This window comes from Dermochelys coriacea, chromosome 2 (assembly GCF_009764565.3).
Source record: "Dermochelys coriacea isolate rDerCor1 chromosome 2, rDerCor1.pri.v4, whole genome shotgun sequence".
Lineage (NCBI taxonomy): Eukaryota > Metazoa > Chordata > Testudines > Dermochelyidae > Dermochelys > Dermochelys coriacea.
Genome location: NC_050069.1, coordinates 81,381,511 through 81,403,075, shown reverse-complemented (window position 1 = coordinate 81,403,075; position 21,565 = coordinate 81,381,511). Strand labels below are relative to the sequence as shown.

The 21,565-nt window shown below is 41.7% G+C and overlaps 1 protein-coding gene across 6 annotated transcripts in view; it reads right to left on the bottom strand.

Annotated features, from left to right (window-relative positions):
• The window catches only part of SS18 (SS18 subunit of BAF chromatin remodeling complex), a 66,102-nt gene extending 47,887 nt beyond the window's left edge, over positions 1-18,215 (bottom strand). The window contains exons 1-3 of one of the 6 annotated variants that reach the window (XM_038390459.2): positions 17,772-18,215; positions 15,738-15,814; positions 13,976-14,060 (exon numbers count right to left, since the gene is read on the bottom strand). In XM_038390459.2, coding sequence (XP_038246387.1) covers positions 13,976-14,060; positions 15,738-15,814; positions 17,772-17,840 — 231 coding nt within the window. In that variant the 5' untranslated portion in view covers positions 17,841-18,215. Of the gene's footprint in view, positions 1-8,482; positions 10,167-13,975; positions 14,061-15,737; positions 15,815-17,512; positions 17,732-17,771 lie in introns of those variants that run through there. The other 5 variants (XM_038390456.2, XM_038390460.2, XM_038390461.2 and 2 more) reach the window with 5 other exon arrangements.
• Between the last annotated feature and the right edge of the window lie 3,350 nt (positions 18,216-21,565).

Sequence of the window (21,565 nt, the reverse complement as noted above, 5' to 3'; positions counted from 1 at the left end):
GACAATCCTGCTGTCAGGGTGCCAATGCCTGAGATGATGGGGCGTCCAGGATTTCCAGGTTTATGGATCTTGGGTAGCAGATAGAATACCCCAGGTCGGGGCTCCAAGGGTGTGTCTGTGCGGATTTGTTCTTGTGCTTTTTCAGGGAGTTTCTTGAGCAAATGCTGTAGTTTCTTTTGGTAACTCTCAGTGGGATCAGAGGGTAATGGCTTGTAGAAAGTGGTGTTGGAGAGCTGCCTAGTAGCCTCTTGTTCATACTCCGACCTATTCATGATGACGACAGCACCTACCCAGAAGTCACCTACTACAGGACAGGCCCAACAAAGAAAACAACAGAACGCCACTAGCCATCACCTTCAGCCCCCAACTAAAACCTCTCCAACGCATCATCAAGGATCTACAACCTATCCTGAAGGACTACCCATCACTCTCACAGATCTTGGGAGACAGACCAGTCCTTGCTTACAGACAGCCCCCCAATCTGAAGCAAATACTCACCAGCAACCACACACCACACAACAGAACCACTAACCCAGGAACCTATCCTTGCAACAAAGCCCGTTGCCAACTCTGTCCACATATCTATTCAGGGGATACCATCATAGGGCCTAATCACATCAGCCACACTATCAGAGGCTCGTTCACCTGCGCATCTACCAATGTGATATATGCCATCATGTGCCAGCAATGCCCCTCTGCCATGTACATTGGCCAAACTGGACAGTCTCTACGTAAAAGAATGAATGGACACAAATCAGACGTCAAGAATTATAACATTCAAAAACCAGTTGGAGAACACTTCAATCTCTCTGGTCACTCGATCACAGACCTAAGAGTGGCTATACTTCAACAAAAAAGCTTCAAAAACAGACTCCAACAAGAGACTGCTGAATTGGAATTAATTTGCAAACTGGATACAATTAACTTAGGCTTGAATAGAGACTGGGAATGGATGAGTCATTACACAAAGTAAAACTATTTCCCCATGGTATTTCTCCCTCCCACTCCACCCCCCACTGTTCCTCTGATATTCTTGTTAACTGCTGGAATTAGACTACCTTGCTTGTCACCATGAAAGGTTTTCCTCCTTTCCCCCCCCTGCTGCTGGTGATGGCTTATCTTAAGTGATCACTCTCCTTACAGTGTGTATGATAAACCCATTGTTTCATGTTCTCTGTGTGTGTGTATATAAATCTCTCCTCTGTTTTTTCCACCAAATGCATCCGATGAAGTGAGCTGTAGCTCACGAAAGCTTATGCTCTAATAAATTTGTTAGTCTCTAAGGTGCCACAAGTACTCCTTTTCTTTTTGCGAATACAGACTAACACGGCTGCTACTCTGAAACCTGTTATGGTGTTTCTAGCACCTTCCTCTGGAGAATCTGGCACTGGCCACTATCAGAGGAAGGATACTGAATTAGATGGACCACCTCCACGTTCCTATACGTGATACTACAAATAGTGGGACCTTATTCAACAGGTAGCCAAACACTTTCCAGCCTGCTTCAGTAATAATTTAACCAGTCATCAGATTAATAGAATCATAGAATTGTTGGACTGGAAGGGACCTCAAAAGGTCATCTAGTCCAGTCCCCTGCATTCATGGCAGAACTAAGTATTATCTAGAGACCATCCCTGAGAGAGGTGTTTGTCTAACCTGCTCTTTAAAATTTCCAATGATGGAGATTCCACAACATCACTGGGCAATTTATTCCAGTGCATAACCACCCTGACAGTTAGGAAGTTTTTCCTAATGGCCAACTTAAGTGGCCCTTTCTGCAATTTAAACCCATAACTTATTGTCCTAGCCTCAGAAGTGAAGGAGAGTAATTTTTCTCCCTCCTCCTTGTAATAACCTTTATGTACTTGAAAACTATTATCATGTCCTCTCTGTCTTCTCTTCTCCAGCCTAAACAAACCCAATTTTTTCAATCTTCCCTCATAGGTCACGTTTTCTAGACCTTTAATCATTTTTGTTGCTCTTCTCTGGAATTTCTCCAAATTCTCCACATCTTTCCTGAAATGTGATTACACCAGCTGAGGTGTAATCAGCATGGAGTAGAGCAGAAGAATTACTTCTCTTGTCTTACTTCCAATACTCCTGCTAATACATCTCAGAATGATGTTTGCTCTTGTTGCAACATTGTTCACTATTGACTCATATTTAGCTTGTCATCCACTACGACCCCCCAGATCTCTTTCTGCAGTACTCCTTCCTAGGAAGTAATTTATTTTTGTATGTGTGCAACGGACTGTTCCTTCCTTCTATTAAGTATTAAACCTTTTTGCTTAATATTAAGCTATAATGTCCTGTTTTTTAAAACCAGATGAATGGCCTCAATACTTCTTTCATAAGTTATATCAACAATAAGTATCGTGACCACTTCCAGTAAGAGACACTAAAACACCAAACAGAAAGAACTTAAATACAAACTGACTTCATATTGAAGTCAACTGAAAGGCTAAAACATTAAACATCTTCTAAGTTAAATTTTTTCTTTGAAAAGCAGACTGGCCCAACGTGATGCCCAGTCAATCTCATACTTAGTCTTAGTGTGGAAGATCAGATCTGGAGAGAATAAGATGAAGGCTGCTTGGCATGGAAGGGTTTTTTCAGGATTATATGCAGAAGGGAATTAGAGTCCATGTTGATTTTTTTTCCAATTACAAACTGGAATCTATTAAATTATATGGTAACAGTAAATTAGAGAAGCCAAAAGTCGTTCTGAGCTGTGCACTCACGCCAACAGTCATGCAGCACTTTTCAAAGTTGTAGTGAGGTTTTCTTCAGGGTTTTAATACAGGACAGAAGCAAAGCAGCAAACAAATGCAAGTCTGGAATTTTCGACTATGACCCTGGCTCATATCAATCAAAATTACGATAGCCTTCCTGCTGCCAGTAAAGGACAAAATACTTGTTTGCAGATTATTGACAAAGTAAAACAGGACTGAGATATAAGAATAAGTATAGCAGAGACTCTGGAAGCGTTAAAACATGTAGGAGAGAAAGTAAGCATTGCTAAATCCTGCTAAAACACTTTATTGCTAATCGGTAGGGAATGCAAAAGCATATTTTAAAGTATGCTTTGGAAACCTTGTTTTTCCTGTAATCATTTTAGGATTTATTATTATTGTTTGATATGCAATGTAAACAAATGTTCCCCCACCCTCCTATGGGCAGAAGAGAAACGGAACTAAATCAGGATTTAATAATGTGTGTTCAGGTCTCTGAAGCACAATTCTCTGTAATATAAGATTTCCCATCCTGTGAGCTACCCTAACCTGCAGTCTATTGCTAATATCGCAGACTCTGTTTATTTTATTGATAGGTGGCAACGGCATCTGCTGAGACTTACTGAGGTGTGAGAGTGGGAAATAAGATGACAAAAGGGCTGAACTTCTGAGATTTGAATAAGCAAAAATGTGAAAGAAATGTAAATATAGTTATGTTCATTCTGCTACTTTCAAAGAAAAACAGTGGAAGTGTTAGGAAAAAAACAGCATCCATTTTTTCAGAATGTGATTTTTTTTTCCATATAACAAAGTATGTGTGACCACATGTAGCTGCGAAAATAAAGTTTAATTACAAGTGTAATTTATCATCACACTGCTGCTGATAATCTTACTGAAAAGTGATATTAGTGGTAAGTAAGTCCAAAGGAAGAACAACCACCACTTTCCAGCCTGATTTTATATTAATACTTTTAATATCAAAAGAGAACTTTGATTTAAATATTTGGATAGAATGTTCAACATGTACACAGTAAAATATTTCTTCATTAAAATCAGTTGACCAACCAGAAGAACTTTATTAGAATACTTTTAATGTTTGTAGCGCAACCAGTTCTGCTGTGAAAAACAGGATGAAATCAGGATAACAACTGGTTTATGATTATATTTTAAGCACTAATCTGCTGTTTGATGCAGCTGTTATGAATAAAATGTATACAGGATATTTAAACTTCAAGACAATTATATTGCTACATACAATAAGCGAACTTAGGGCACACTTGAGACGCAGAACTGGATGTGTATATGGGGTACTACTCCATGACAGCAGTGAAAAATGGGTGGATCACGTGTTTTTTAAAAAAACTGATCTTGTCCACCTAGAATAAACCTGTTTTTAAAAAGGCTTTCTTCAAGACACATGTAACCTTAGAACAGGTACCTTCTGCTATGCAACTGTGTAGTTCCTTCTTGGGGTATCAAGAAGGCTATTGCTCAGGTTAAGGTCTGGGTCTATGCATGCTTTGTTGGCATGGGGGTGAGGGTCAGTTGTTTGGGGGGAAAGCATATGTGTGTTCAAAAAAAAAAAATTAAAAAAAAATCCCATCCCTAACCAAAGCAGCTTTGCCACTAAAAGCCCTAGGGTAGAGGCAGTTATACCAGCAAAGAAGCTGTTGAGCCAGTACAGGTCATTTCTTTCAGGGAACTGGCATAAGCTATAACAAAAAAATGTTCTTTTACTACTGTATATGATGCTACTCCCCTGGGAGGGTTTGCTGGTGTAGATATACTGGCACACCTCTTATAGCGTAGATAAGGTCTAAGATATCCGCAGAAATAGATTTATTATACAAATGTTTTGATGGTATTGTGCAGGACTCCATGATTACTAATGAAGAATTTAAGATCACATAGGCCAGAGCATGAAGACAAGATTTAAGACAGTGGTTTAGAATCTTAGTGATTAGAGAAAACAAGGCTCTCTGAAGCAGAATGGACAAACTGGTGAATACTGGGAGTCCATGGTATTCCTGAGCTAACTCATAGGCTGGATGATGAAGGTTTGAGTTTTTAAAAACACAGCAGGCCCAGTTCTCCACTTTATACCAGTGTAACTATACTAGTACCAACAGAGATATACCAGCATAAAACTGGTATAGCACAGCAGATAATCAGGCACCAAATGGTAAATGAGGGGCCCACTAAACTCAGTTTACAGCAGTGGTCTCCAACTTTAAGCATAAGATCACTTTTTGAATTTAAGTGCAATCCAGGATCTACCTCAAAGAAAATGTAGAAATAATCATAATCACACAAACCCAAACACCCTCGTCCCACCCATTCTCAGGCTCTGCCTTGTTCCCTCCATCCCACCTCCCTCCGTCACTTTCTCTCTCCCACCCTCACTCACTTTCACCATTCTAGGGCAGGAGTGCGGGCTCTAGGCTGAGGGTTCAGGTGCAAGAGGGGGTTCAGGCTCTAGTAGGGAGTTTGGGTGCAGGAGGGAGCTCAGGACTAGGGAGGGGGTTAGGGTGGAGGCTCCGAGAAGGGGCTCAGGGCTGGGGCAGGGGGTTGCGGTGCAGGAGGGTTCAGGTTCTGGCTGGGCACTGCTTACCTCAGGCAACTCTCGGGTGGCAGCGCCATGGGGCTAAGGTAGCTCCCTGCCTGCCCGGGCCCTGTACTGCTCCCAGAAGCATCCAGTATGTCCAGCAGCGGCTCCTGGGGGAGAGAGGGGCAGGTGGCTCCGCATGCTGCCCGTCTGCAGGCACTGTCCCTGCAGCTCCATTGGCCAAGGTTCCCCATTTTTGCCCAAAGGGAGCTGCGAAGGTAGTGCCTGAAGGCAAGGGCAGCACGCAGAGACCACCTGCCCCCTTCTCCCCCTGAACCACAGTGGGACATGCCGGCCACTTCCAGGAACGGTGCGGGAGCCTGCCTTAGCCCTGCTGTGCCGCCAGACTGTTAACAGCCAATCTCCTTGTTTGGCCGCAGGAGGGTTAGCAACTCTACGTGATCGACTGGTTGATTGTGGAGTATCTGACGATCTCAGTCTACCGCTTGGTGACCACTGGTTTATAAGAATCTTTGATGTTGCCTAGAGGCTTCTTGTTGTTTTTTAAAGTCTTTCAAAAGTCCTTTACCACTCATAAATTCATTTTTTGTCTTGACATGACAGAAGTTTTGCTGTTTGCTGGGATTAACAGCTGAAGTATTCTCCTTCCCCACTCAGCCAAAGCAATCTGACCAGCTGTTTGTAATAGACTAGTGCTCTTTTGGAAAACATACCTAAATCATACATTTAAATATGAAGTCATATGTAACTATAGTTTTTGACCCTACAAAGAGTGTAAAGTCATACAGCATCAGAACCATGAAATATATGGAAAAATTACTAAAGGTTATCTCCTGCTGCTTTTAGACCAGGATCAGCTAGCCATTGCAAACACACTGGTCCCTCAGCAGGATTTAATACAATTGGACCATAGGCTGCTGCTCTGATGATTAAAGGATATAGCTAGCAGTTCCAGTTGTATCTAGACACTAGTCAGTATGTAACCATGAGCAATTATGTGTCATAAACAAAAGATTTGAAATGTGGTAACGCACCTGGAGAGATCCTGGCTATCAAGCTGTGCAAAATAAATACAAATGCTCTTGATGAGATCCCTGCTAAACACATGGGGAATTCAAATTCAGTCTCTGCTCTTACAAAACGATTGCATTTCTACAGCAGCACCTTGGATGTGCCAGAATCATCATCCTCTACCTTATCAAGATAAATCTGACTGTTAAGAGACAGTCTGAATAAAGAGGCTTACCCCTAAGTTTCCCTGCTCACTGGGAGCTTTGAGTGAAGAATCTGAGCATCATACATGATTTAATCCTTCCTCGGGTCTCAGGGAAAGGTAACTGATTTCTTAATTAGCATTATATGGATAATTATACAGTATCAACAGATATACAACATGAGGCTTGATTATTGAAATATCCTCTGAGCAAGGCTGCTTCCTCACTTGCTCGTTCAGAATACATTAGGAACACTACTTTGTTTTGAGCTATCCTGATATTTTGCCCATTCTCCTTTTTTAACACCATCTGTTGCTAAATAGCAGCATCTAACTTAGCACTGTGGGTTTTTAAAAGCATTTAACAGTATTGGTACTTCTATGTTTAAGAACTGCTCCTTGGACTTTGTACTGATGCAAATACATTCACCCTCCACCATCCATCATAGTAATACATTGAAACCCTTTCTTTCCTTTTTCAGAATACAAATTCATGTTTCATGCAGGTTATATTTTAAGCATGTTATTGTTATACATCATTTGTTTCATTTTATTATCCAGCATTCTTCATACTCAGGTTATTGCATTCCCTCTAGTAAATTTTTTTTAAAGGTTATTTACACTGCTCTTAGAAAAGCTTTGAAACAGAGAGATAGAGAGAGTTAAGAAAAACACCTACTGGAAATTGTGTCCTGCCTTCTGACTCAACAGTGAATACCCAGGGAGAGAAGCCATGAACCACACCATTACTCCCTTTGTTCTCAGCTATTTGTAAGCTGAATGAACGGGGTAGAACCAGTGAATTTTATGACTTCTTAAAAGTATTTTATAAAAAGCTGATAGCCTCTGCCAAAGGAATAACAACCACCATACCAGAGGCTAACGTACCTTATCCATTTCTGTTTTTAAACCATACATATCAACATCTACCCTACTACAATCACGACTGCTAGTCACAGCACAGATACAAACCCAATTAAATTTATGCTATACTACCTAGAATATTATCAGACCTTACTAGCTATATAGGGTCAGATCTGGTTATTGCTTATTCAAGGTTGTGTTTTTAAAACTATATTTCAGGTTTTGTTCCTTAACTGATTAGATCTTTACAATACATTTATTAGAATCTAATAGTTTACTAACTGTAGTCTTCTTTTCAGAATCCTAACATGGTTTTTATAAAGCAGTAATCTTAAAACTATAACTTGACTAGAATGTGCAGGTTAGGCAATTTCCACATTCAATTTAAATACAGAATTTTCAGTGAGCAGAATTTTATTCTTCCCCTTCTGTCCTAAAATGTTGGAGTCCTGCTATGTATGGATACATTCTATGCAAAAAGTTGGTATATTTAAATTCAGATGAAGCACCTCCTAGAGATGCCCAAGATCCTTCTGCCTGAAGAGGAACTATATGAATACAAGACTGCATTATATTAACACTAGCTTTTAGAACCAAAGCATTCTTGCCTATGAAAGGACTGAATACATATCTGACTGCCACAGCTTTTTATCCAATATAACAATCATTAATTTGAGCTGAGAAACTTATAACAGTTTATAGAGGTGCTGCTTGTAGCCTTAGTAGTTTCTCTTCTTGAAGAAGTTATGTTAGAAGCAACTGGTATTTCAGTAGCTGCTGTTGTGGTCTGGATTTTTGGAAAAAGAAAACCACCACTCTATGTTCAAAAAGCCTTTTGCACTTATATAACAGCAATGATCCTGTACTGCTGTTCTTTTATAAGCAGAATTCCATATTTGACTAAGTTTCAGGCATGAAATGATTACACATCACATCCCCCCCAAAAATGTGTTAGCTTCAGGAGTCAAGTTTCTCATGCTTCCACAACACACACCTTTTTCTTATTGTTTTATTAAAGCTCTTTCCACCATTTAATATGGGACGAGGAAGATAAATGGATTTTAGTTAGTTTCAAGGTTTTTCTTGCCACTTTAGAAATTCAAATACCTTCTATTTGAGGAAAAGTGTGTCACTCCAAATGCAGAATATATAGTTTATCTTCTACTTCGTTAAAGGGACTGATGTTATGGCAGTTTTAAAACTGGGCAGGTGCATGCTGCTTTGGTAAGTATGCAATGAAGTGAAATTCCCTGCATAGAAGAGGAAAGGGGCAATGACTGCGTGTGCTAGGACCTCTAGCTCTGTATTCTACATTCCAGATTGTCTACAAACAAACAAACAAACAATTAGGGAAAGGGCTGCACCTAAAAGTTTGAGGGAAAAAAAAAAAAAAAAAAAGAAGAGCAGAAGAAGAGTTCCATTTAATTTTTTCAAGGAGCTGAACAGTCAGGTTTTGACAAAGACAAGAAGTTTGTTTTTTTGTAAACCTCTACCCCAGTGGTCTCCAACCTTTTTACGCCCAAGATCACTTTTTGAATTTAAGGGCAACCCAGGATCTACCCCACCTCTTCCCTAAGACCCTGCCCCACTTACTCCATTCCAGCCCCATCACTTGTTCTCCCCCACCCTCACTCACTTTCACTGGACTGGGGTAGTGAGTTGGGAGGGGGTGCAGGCTCTGGGCTGGAGCCGAGAGGTTTGCAGTCTAGGAGTGGGCTCTGGGCTGAGCCTGGGGCAGGGGTGGAACAGAGTGTTGGGGTGCAGGAGGGGGGTATGGGGTGCTGGCTCTGGAGGGGGCTCAGGGCTGGGGTGCAGCCTCCCATTGAGCAGCACTTACCTGTGGTGGCTCCCAGTCAGCGGCGGGCACAGCGAGGCTAAGGCAGGCTCCACTCCACTACTGGAAGGGGCCAGTGTGCCCCTGCGCAGGGGGCATGTTGCTCTGCACACTGTCCCTCTCTGCAAGCACCCCCCTGCAGCTCTCCCGGCCAATAGGAGCTATGGAGGCAGTGCTTGCAGGCAGGGGCAGCATACAGAGGGAGACCCCTGGCCCCCCTCCCCCAGGGCCACGCTGTCAGCTTCTGGGAGCAGTGTGGGGCTGGGGTAGAAAGGGAATCTACCTTAGCACAGCCACACTGTACCGCCAGAGATCGCAATCAACTGGGAGCTCTTCTAGGATCAACCAGTCGATCACGATCGACCGGTTGGTGACTGGTTGAGCATTACTCTTACTCTTATTAGAGTTTTAAGAGATGCAGCTAGGGATCGTTTCGGTATCTCTCTGTCCCCCACTCACTCATTTCCTACAGCCAAGCTGGGTTAGCTCACCATTGCTTGTCACTCAGCTTTCCAACTGCCCTTCTTCCTATCTTGGGAAGGAAATAGCAATCTTGGGCCTCTGTTCATAGATCACATTCCAATGTAAGACCCCATCCCACTCTTTACACATGCCTCACACACACCCCATGTGGTGCTGGACTACACAGCCATATTACCGTCCACCACTGTCCAGTAAATAGAGGAGGATCACTTCAAGTGTCCAGGTGAAAGGCAGCAGAGTCCAGAGGTCAATTCTACCATGCTTGATGCCCCCAAAGTCAAGTGGAAAGGATATCCAAGAGTGGCCCCACACTTTAAAGCATTGCTATTCCTTCCTCCATCAGATCAAGGGACTGGGGGAGGGGGAGAAGAGTGGGTTCCACATGAGGGGTTTCCTTTCCTACATCTGCCTTGCTGTTGTGAGCAATGGAAGTTTCATGCCACTGAGATCATTGTCATTTAATAATTCAGCATTTTATGATGTTTGCAAAGATGCTAGGGGCCTTGATAGGTCATCATCACTTCCCCTGACCTCTGTATCGGCACCTCTTGATCCATAGCCAGCAAAAGTGTTACTTCACCCCCTTCGATCCCCTTAGTAGAAGTTCCTCCCCCATTCCAGGAGCACCACTCCTTCACTCCTAAGAGATAAGGGTGATAGTCTGTTCCTGGATGGGAGACCAAGAAGAAAATTTAAATAAATAAAATAAATAAAAGTGTGAAATACATGCCTCTTGTGTCAAACTACACCTCCTTGATTCTTTTAAAACCTTCCCAGCTTTTCTGGCTAAAGTTATTGCCTCGTCTTTTAAATTTGGGACTATTTAGTTCTTAAAAATTTGAAATAATAAAATAAATAATAATAATAAAAAAAACCAACCAGAGCTCTCAAGCGATTAAAAAAAGTTAATTGCAATTAATCGCTCTGTTAAACAACAATGGAATACCATTTAACTAACTACTTTTGGATATTTTCCACATTTTCAAATATACTGATTTCAATTATAACAGAATACACTGCTCACTTTTAGACTTATTTTTGATTACAAATATTTGCACTGTAAAAAACAAAATAGTATTTTTCAATTCACCTAATACAAGTACTGTAGTGCAATCTCTTTATCATGAAAGTTGATCTTACAAATGTAGAATTAAGGACAAAGAATAACCATTCAAAAATAAAAATTTAAAACTTTAGAGCCTGCAAGTCCACTCAGTCCTATTTCTTGTTCAGCCAGTCAAGTTTGTTTATGTTTGCAGGAGATAATGCTGCCCGCTTCTTGTTCACAACGTCACCTGAAAGTGAGAACAAGCATTCGCATAGCACTGTTGTAGCTGGCGTCACAAGATATTTACATGCCATATGCGCTAAAATTCTTATGTCCCTTCATGCTTCAACCACCATTCCAGAAGAAATGTTTCCATGCTGATGATGGGTTCTGCTTGATAACAATCCAAAGCAGTGCAGACTGACACATTCATTTTCATCATCCGAGTCAGATGCCACCAGCAGAAGGCTGATTTTCTTTTTTTGGTGGTTCAGGTTCTATAGTTTTCGCATCGGAGTGTTGCTCTTTTAAGACATCTGAAAGCATGTACCATGTACCTCATCCGTCTCAGATTTTGGAAGGCACTTCAGATTCTTAAACCTTGGGTCGAGTGCTGTAGCTAGCTTTAGAAATCTCACATTGGTACCTTCTTTGTGTTTTGTCAGATCTGCAGCAAAAGCGTTCTTAAAATGAACCACATGCGTCAAGTCATCATCTGAAACTACTATAACATGAAATATATGGCAGAATGCAGGTAAAATAGAGTCGGAGACATATAATTCTCCCCCAAGGAGTTCAGTCACAAATTTAATTAATGCATTATTTTTTTTAACAAGCATCATCAGCATGGAAGCATGTCTCTGAAATGGTGGCCAAAGCATGAAGAGGCATACGAATGTTTAGCATATCTGGCATATAAATACCTTGCAATGCCGGCTACAAAAGTGCCATGCAAATGCCAGTTCTCACTTTCTGGTGACATTGTAAACAACAAGTGGACAGCATTATCTCCTGTAACAAACTTGTTTGTCTTAGCGATTGGCTGAACGAGAAGTAGGACTGAGTGGACTTGTAGGCTCTAAAGTTTTGCATTGTTCTGTTTTTAAGTGCAGTTATGTAACAAAAAAAATCCACATTTGTAAGTTGCACTTTCATGATAAAGAGATTGCACTACAGTACTTGCATGAGGTGAATTGAAAAATACTGTTTCTTTTGTTTCTCATTTTTACAGTGCAAATATTTGTAATAAAAAAATATAAAGTGAGCAGCATACACTTTGTATTGTTTTAATTGAAGTCCATATATTTGAAAAAGTAGAAAAACATCCAAAAGTATTTAATAAAATTTCAATTTGTATTCTTTTGTTTAACAGTGCGATTAAACTGTGATTAATTTTTTTAATCACAACTAATTGTGTTAATCGTGTGAGTTAACGGCAATTAATCAGTCCTAAAAACAACAACCTTATTCAGCATCAGACATATTTGTAAAAATGTGAGTGAATATTGAGTGAACTGTTTTCCATTATCTGGTCAAGTTACCACACAGCAAACCAAACCCTTGAAGATTTCGCTGAAAACTTAAATCCACTTATGGGAGAATGAACTTACATTTGTTTTTACAGAATCAAATTAAATATAGATCAGTTTTTTAAAAATGGCAACCAAGAAGTTGTTTTTTTCCCCCCTAAGTGTAGCAGTCATAAAAGAAAAAAAAAACATTAGTTAGAAATTGGCACATTGTGGAAGCTTCCCCACACATCATTAGAAATGCACCTCAGTCCTGACCTGCAAACCCCCTCTTATCCCAGTCCTCTTTCCTGAGTGCACGCCACCACCACATCCAGTTGTGCAAACAGGGAAGCGTCCACTAAGGACCAGGATTAGGTCAAACTCATTTCCACTTGTGACCAGAACCAAGTTACCAATCTACAATAGGTCTCCAGAAATGAAAGGGGTTAATGCATTAATCTCCTCCTACACACAGACCTCATAATTAGAGTGGCTCTAGTCAGGCTAAAATTTTACCTTTCCAATAGAATATTACAAGGGTAGCTTTACAAAAAAAGCTTAGAGAGGCAGTGGTTTGAGTTGAACACAACTCAACCCTTTAGGTACTCAATTGTAGGGATGCTGCACTATGAGAGCACACTTCTCCAGAGCCTGAAGAAATAATAATGTATCTATTTTCATCAACTAAAACTGTATCTGGCAAGGGATGTGTGTTTACCTTTGTGTTACAGAAGGTAAACAAAACATATTGGAAAAAGCTTCAACTGTATATTAATTTCAAAGAGTTACATTACCAGAAATGCAGTGAACCCCCTGCAGTGGGTTAATGACTTAATAAGACTTTCTGATTGGGGCTATGTTATGTGGAAGACTGGCATGGAAAGTTAAGAGGTAGCAGGCTACTATATTATTATCAACATTCTTCATTCTCCTTCCTTTCCCTTACTATGGCAGAAGTCAGGTCAGTTAACTATGGCTAGATTAAAGAGCAAACAGGAAGAGTTAACACTTCAACTGAAAAAAGTTGCAAGTGTACATACTCACAGGATTAAAACAATATAAAAATGATGCTCAATTAACAGAGTTAGAAACTGAAGCACTGAACATCCAGGAAATGGCCAAGGTAAATTAGCCTATGCAATCTTAGTTGACTCCTGTGCGTTGCCATGATATGGTCTAGTTACATAATCACATACTGGCCCAAAAAGGGTAGAAGACATCAGGTAGCCAGTCTGCCCCAGCTTCAGTCCTGGAGTAGGATAGAGCCAGCTGGGGGCTGACTTAACTTATAACAGCCGAGACTGCAGAGAGCAACACACTCTAGAAATGAACATTCCCCCATCTCCACAAAGAAAGGCTGGAGGGTGGGAGGACCACTGGTGTAAGAACCAGCTACGTTAGCTGGATAACTACTCTTCTACTTCAGGAATCCTGACTTGAGGAGATACAGGGGCTTTCCATTGAGTTACACAAGGGGCATCTGGGTGCTACTTTTATCACAACACCAATCTTTCTTTATCTAGCATAACATGTGAAAGCAAAGGGACTCCAGCAGTGTTAGTTATTGGTCCCAAGGAGCTATGTGAAAAGACTTTACTTTTCCGAGCCAGGGGGAGCTGAACTCAACTGTTCAAATCTTTGGGCCATCTCCAATTACCTTCTCACAGTATCAAGAGCCCACATAAAAACTGCCTCAGTTTATAGGGTTTTACAAAGGTACTTACTGCTGGTAGTAGAGACTGCATGTTTTGATTGGAGTCTGCTATAGTGGCTAGGTAGACCAAGTTTGTATGCAACATCTGCTGATACCTATCAAAATGAACAGAGCAAGACAGGTCCAAAAAAAGCTAACACCACAATAATATTTAAATTCACCTCCTTTTAATTTATATACATAGGCACAGTGAACTGAGTTCAGTACATCAAGAAATTATGGGGATAGTTATAGCAATCCCAAACTTCCCACATTTCACTTCCCACCATGTTTTGGCAATTCCCTTGTAAAAGTACTGGAACCACTCAGGCACATTCTCCTAGTAACTATGACAGAAGCAGCAACACAGTTACCTTGTTCTTGTCTGTTTCATGTCCTGCTCCAATTGAGTGACCTAGGAAACGTGTTGTGCATGAGCCCCTACATGACTATTTGATGCTGCCTGAAGCAGGTATTAGTGATAGACAGCTCATTTCTCTCTCCTTCTCATGCACCCAGCAACAAAAGATCATATCTATATAGCAATCATATAATCGGAATAAGCAGCATATAATCAGGGCCCCATGTATTCCACAATTGCAAAATTTACCACAGAAGTCAATCCTTGCTGCAGAATAGTGCTCTAGTATCTTAACTTCCTTTTCTTAAAGGAAAATTATGTTTCTAATCTTGGTTGCAAAAATAATCTGGTCATGCTTTTAAGGTTATAAGCCAATATCTACTGGAGTGTGCAAAAAACCTCAAACATGGCTTATGGGGTGGACAACCTCAGTCATCTCACTCAGGACCCCATGGCTAAACGACACTGGAATTTGGCAATTTTCCAAGATACCACAGAATTCAGCATTTTGCTGCAGAATTCATTGTTCAAGAGGCATAAGAATGAAGTATATTTAATGGTAATATAATAAATTAACATTGAAGCAGAATTTGGCCACATTGTGACACAGAGCACAGAAGGCCTTGTACAGAGTGCTTCCCCAGTAGACAGAGTGAAAGAAGACAGAGTGAAAATCAGAAGTCAATTTCACACTTAAAGTTTACATGTAGAGGTACAAGCATAATCCTTTTTTGGGATGGTGCTCACCTGGGGACGTGGAGCAACCCAGACAGGAAAGAGAGCTGGTCTACTGGCAGAAAGCAGCTCATGATCACACCATGCCCTTAACTCTTGGCCTAGCCATGCTTGCAAATACCATTAAGTTAATGCATTCAGATTTGTGTTGGAATGCTTCTAACTGAAAGATCAGCATTGGCTCACTCTAGAGGATGATGCATCCAACCCTTCCTCACCAAACATCAGGCTTGTCATGATACATGGCCTTTTCAGAAGATATTTGGGATAGGTGGAGGAGTACGAAGTTCTTGGATATGTCCGCAAACAGAGCCTTCAAAATAGTGTCAGCTCCTCTCCCTACTACTTTGAATTACTAAGGAAGGTTTGAAGCATGTAAGCTAACTCCTCCCCCAAAGTAATTAAAACACTTGACACACAACAGAAAAGTCTATATATTATTATTAAATCCCTTAATTTTTACCATACATTACTGCAAGTGTATACTAATAAATTAAAACCAGCCTTCCAATATTTCTAGAGGAGGAAATTTTAATGATATTCATATACTCGTTTAAAGTCAAAGGTGCACTATCATTAGCAGTGTTTTTGTATGTTCGCTAGCACAATTATCCAGTGAGCTGATCTAAACAGATTGGGTTTCCAGTTAAATTACTGATATCACCAGGTACAAAATACAATTAGATTAAAATCTTACTGCGAGCATTCTGAGGTCTTTCCTTTGTTCTGATAGTCCATTATACACTGAATAAGATGGTTATTTTCATCCAACATCTGAAATAATAAAACAGAAGTCAGGAATAAGTTTCACACCCTTTTGATGTAAGTGAACTAAAAGTGAGACCAATCTCTGCCATCCACAACACCATCGAAAAAGTGCTTTTTAAAAAAATTGTTTCTTATTTTGTTTTGAACAGACATCATTTGTAGAACTTTTCCCTCCTCCTCCTATTTTAATTCTCTATTTGTTTTATGGCTTTTAGTTTAGGGTTTTGGATTTAAGTCACTGCTATAGTTAAGGCTGCAAAAACATTTTCTTTCTAACTCCTATTCTTCCCTTGAAAGATTTGGAAACTTATAGGAAATTGTGGCATTTTCCAAGTTTGGTCTCTGCACAGAAATTAGTTTTAAATAGCTTAAACAAAAAAGTTTTCCCTCCCCTACTATGAAATGCTAGTGATTTAAAAAGAATATCAATAGCTATGGACAGAAAATTGAACATTACTTTGAAATAGACCTCACTTTAAAATTAGACTTGATTAATGTATGAGCTTTTAGCACAATTGCACTCTGTGAGTATAGAAAAATTATATCAACTCTTCTCTATCACATTTTAGAAGTATTCAGGATTGTGAATACATGTGTAGCTAACTTACTTTTTAGTTAAAAAAAATTTATAGTCACAAAAATGAAAGAGGTACACTTCATCACAAGAAACCCATTTTGTGGAAAATTAGGGTTTCATTCTTACGGTTCCAAGACACCATTTTGGAGGTATCTGATGTTTATCCCAAAAACAGAGAAGAGCCACTGCCAGAGATTCCATTGAGACCATTAAGGAATTAACGATTATCGATTTTATGTGAAAGGTGCTCAGATACTAGTGATGGGTAGTACTACAAGACCCTAAAATAGATTTTTGAAACATTTCCTATGTAAAGAATATTGAACTTGTACAATTAAGCAAACAGAAGTCAAGGAACGACAGTTAAAATTGCACGTGCAACCTTAACTGTGCCAGTGTTAGAATTCTATATTTATACACAAACTATTTTGCAGATACAAGATATACTGAGGCTATGTCTACGCTACCGATCTTACAGTGACACAGCTGTACCGCTGCATCTGCGCCACTGTAAGATCTCCCATGTAGTCGCTCTATGCCATGGAAGAGCGCTCTCCTGACTGCATAATTAAACCATCCCCAACGAGCAGCAGTAGCTATGTAGGCATGAGAAGAGAGTGTCTCCTGCCAACATAACGCTGTCCACATCAGCGTTTTTGTCAGTGAAACTTATGTCAGTCAGGGGTGTGTTTTTTTTCCACCCCTGATCAACAAAAGTTTTACCGACAAAAGTGCTAGTATAGCCATAACCTTAAATACACGCATCTTCCTTCCCACCCCAACTCTTGTTTACTTACACAAGCACATACCAAGGTAGCGGCAGTGCCTAAAACAGTCCCTAGAGAAACACCCCGAGTCCCAACCCTCTACTCAAACCATAATCCCACTTCATTAATGTGCAAGATCTTAACAAACAAACAAACTAGATTTCGAAGCTGCAGATTTGACTTATCTCATCAATAAGCACTAGACGAAGGCCAAAGTTATAAAAGATTACTTATCCAAAAAGGTGAAGTATGACAGTTAACTAATGAATACGACTCATGCATAGAGCTAGTTGTCCGACATATTACCCCAATTAGAGAGACGTGGTATTAGGGGGGGAAGGAGGAGAGAGAAAGTAATACCTTTTATTGGACCAACTTCTGCTGGTGAGAGAGACAAGCTTTCAAGGCACAGGGGGCTCTTTTTCACATCTGGGAAAGGTACTTCCACCCCCCACTCCTGCACCCCCAGGCCCTCCGCAGTCTCCCCCCCACCCTCTCGCCCCGAGCGCCACAGCCTTGCCCTTTACCCTCCAGCCCACTGTGTTCCCAGCCCCCGCCAGTCGCCGCCCCCCCGGCCGAGCCGGAAGCAGCCCCGAGTCGGGCCTGGCCCCTCCCTCACCTTCTGGATGGCGGCCGGCGTGATCTCGCCCTTCCCCCGCTGCCTCGGGGCCGCGAATGCCACCGACATGTCGGGTCCCTGCGCGTAGGCGGCTCCAGAGCCCTGGCCGCGGACGAAGCAGCAGCGAGCGGAGGCAGCGGTCCAAGAAGAACATTCACCACCGCGAGGGAGAGGGGGCGTGACGGCTCGTGGGGCCAGCCCATCCCAGTCGCGAAGAGGGGGAGATAAGCCTCCCTGCCACTGCCCCGCCTTCCTCCGATTGCGGGTAGCAGCCCCAGCAACACTGGGACCCCATCGCTCCGCTTAGCGAGAAGCGGCTCCACTGACAGGGAGCGCCCTCTTGGCTGCTTTAAACGCGTCCTCTTCGTTACACATTCCGTTCCCCCTCCCGTGCGATCATGGTACATTCCTACCCAGAGCTCTCAGCCTGAGACAGGCTGTAAGTGGTGCGGCCGGGAGCAGGGGGAAGTGCTCCCTTTACAGGGGAAAGCGGCAAGTCCCTCCCTGCCCCCAGCCTTGGTTGCGCCCACTCACGACGCTCCCAGCCAGGGGGAGGAGTCTTGGGAGGCGCGTGATCCTGCCGTTCGGATGTGCTCCGCCTCTCGTTCAGCCCCCTGGGGGAGCTCCGGCGACTCCGCTGGTGCAGGGTCGAGGCCGCTGTAAAGAATCCGGCTGGGAAGTTTCAGCTGTGACACTGCAACATGTGCAGGGACACAGATGGCTTTATTTTGGAACTGACTTACCCGTAATTTAGTTGCCGGAACCGATGCACCAAACGTGTCAAGGAACAACCCGAAAGGGAATTAGATTACATTGCCAAATCTCTCAGAACACCTTGGGCTGCTTCAAATAAAACAGCTAGGTTTAGTTTCTTTACCTGTTAGCTTAGCCAAGTGCACTACCACCCAGTGCTGCTTTACTTCTGAAGCAGGACCAAAACTTGCTAAATCTAGTTTAGTTTAATGCGCTACAGAAAAAGATTACTAATTAAAACTCTTAGCCCTGATTCTGCAATAATACCTATGTTTGAAAGTCCCCCAAAATAAACCAATCTATAAAGTAAGATGTTTCTTTACTAGATTAGCAGGAAAGAAAGGATGCAAAGATTGTAGGCACAACTATAAGATGCTAGTTGCAAATGAGAGCAGAGAATTTCCAACCTACAAATTTAGGAAATAGTCTCTTTTTAAGTCCACTGCTGTTTGGGGAGGAGATAGTCTTAGGCCATATCTATACACAGCAGTATCTTAGGCCATATCTATGCACACCTATACACAGCTGTACCAGTACAGCTACACTGCTGCAGTGCATATGGTGAAGATGCTCAATGCTGACAGGCAAGAGCTCTCTCATCAGCATAAAAAACCCCACCTCCATGAGTGGCATAAGCTACGTCAGGTTTCATAGTAGCAGCCGTGTTAGTCTGTATTCGCAGAAAGAAAAGGAGTACTTGTGGCACCTTAGAGACTAACAAATTTATTAGAGCATAAGCTTTCGTGAGCTACAGCTCACTTCATCGGATGCATTTACCTCAGTAAGAGAGCTGTACACACAAACTCATGTTAGTATAACTTATGTTGCTCAGGGGGGTAGAATAGTCACACATTTTAGTGTAGACATAGCCTTAGACTGTCATTCTCACAGGCCTGTTCTTCCTTACCTATTGCATTGTGGTGTTGTGTTGGGAGCTCATCACATGGTTTCTTTGGTGTGGTTTTGGTCTGTGTCCTTTGATGGATGATTTCTGCTTTTTGGGTGACAATACATAATACCACACTAAGACGTATAAGCAAGTCTGCTCCCAGACATTGATTATTGCTCTCCTTCAGCTAGTTGCTGGCTCAGATCCTTGGCTCACTGCTCAGACCACTCTCCTCAAGCACTATCCCCACTGATTCTCAGGAGCAGCCTGGCCATCATGCAGGTGTGCTGTTGACCGCCTACCAACCTACTTTCACCTTCTCAGTCCTACTCTGGGCTGGCCTCTTTCCTCAACTTCTGTTTTCCCAGGATTTAACTGTAACTACCCATCAGGTCCGTTTACCTATTTTTTTCCTCCACAGCCAGTTCCCAGCAGCTTACTGGCATCAGTCTATCCCATTTCCTTACCACCCCACCATCTCTCTCACTGTGCCTGATTCTCTCTTCAGCTTATATAGTGCTTCTATTGACTTGATACTGATCTGGCTTGCTGCCCTTTCGAGAAAAACCTTTGGCTCAGTCCCTTCACTCCAGGTCATTTTAAGGAGGGAGAGTAGCACCTATTAATGATTCAGCAGCTTCATTACATATCTGTCTATGTTTTTGTGTGTCACTCAGCTTCATGGTAACATTTTAGTTTCCTTCCCCCTCAGTTTTATTATTATTGTGGGAAAGCAAAAATCAGAAGACAACCTCCCTCTTTTGATATTTTGTTCTGAAGGTGGTAAGAGCGATAATTATACAGGTGTATTCTGGGAGTGAGTTCTACACTTATGGGATAACTGCCAAGATAGCGCAATGCCCAGATTGACTTCAGGTTTAGAGCAGTGATACCTCAGTGGTTCAGGAGCCAAATTAGCAATCAACATTACCCAAAAGAACCACAGTAGTGTGAACTTTTTGTTTCATTTATTATAATATTATGTATTCAGATGTAAACAGTATGACTGGGGAAATATTTATATATAAAAATAAAATTCTCACAGCAAAATGACTGACCAAGTATTATTTTATCAACTACAATTGGTTAATAACATAGTAAAAGTATCTAATTGGTTAATTGTTAACCAAAACACACATTAATCAAACACAGTGTTTTAATATCACATGCTGGAAAGAGCCACAGGAGATGCATTAAAGAGCCACCTGTAGCTCCGGAGCCTCAATCTGAGTATCACTGGTTTAGAGAGTCCATTCCTGAAAAACTAAAGGTCATGAGTGCATACAGTGGCCAAATCAGATTCTGATAGAAGAGGGTGCAGTCACCTAGCCAGCTGTAAATGGAAAAGTTTTGTTTTTTAAAGCAGCTGCAGTTATTTGGGCCTAAAAAAATAATAATAAGGCATTCAGGAGGATCCCAAGTCAGCAGGCTATCCTGACAATTGAAGTGCCGAGGCCCTTGATAGATGTTATAGACGCCGACAAGTATTCAAAGTGCTTTCTTCTACCCGCACCCATAACCTGCTTCAGGGCCTACTGCAAGATTCTTCTGTGCTTTTTTAACTGAGCACCATCTCCCAGGGCTTTCTGCCTGGAGACACTTTTTCTTCAACAAGTTCCCTCTGGCCTACCCAGGACTCTAGAACCTCTCCCAGGGAACTTCCTGCTGCTTTTGCTCCCCTTCCTTATTGACTACTGACTTTTATAGCCCTAGGTGCTGTCTTGCCCTCTTAATTGGCCAAACTGGGAGTTCTTGTTCTAGCAGTGGGGCCTGGACCTGCTTCTTTTAAAGGGGCCAGCCACCCAGTGATTATGTTTGATGTTGAAGTGCCGAGGTAGATACCATCCACATGCTGGTCACTTTGAACGTATGCTGTCACCTCATATCCTCCCATGCTTTGATATAAGTTATAAAGAAGATGTGGGGGAGGGGACTGAGCCTTGAGGAATTCCTCAAGTGAAGACCCAAGATGCAAGTAGTTGCTCATCACAAACCTCTGAGACTGGTCCAAAATAAAGTATTGGAACCATTTCAGCACAGAGAGGTCCATGAATAAGAGTTTATGCAACCAGCAAACACTTTGTCCTGCACTGCTGACAGTTTTACAATAAAACTATCTGTACCCCTTTCTCTAGGATAGTTTTACATTCAC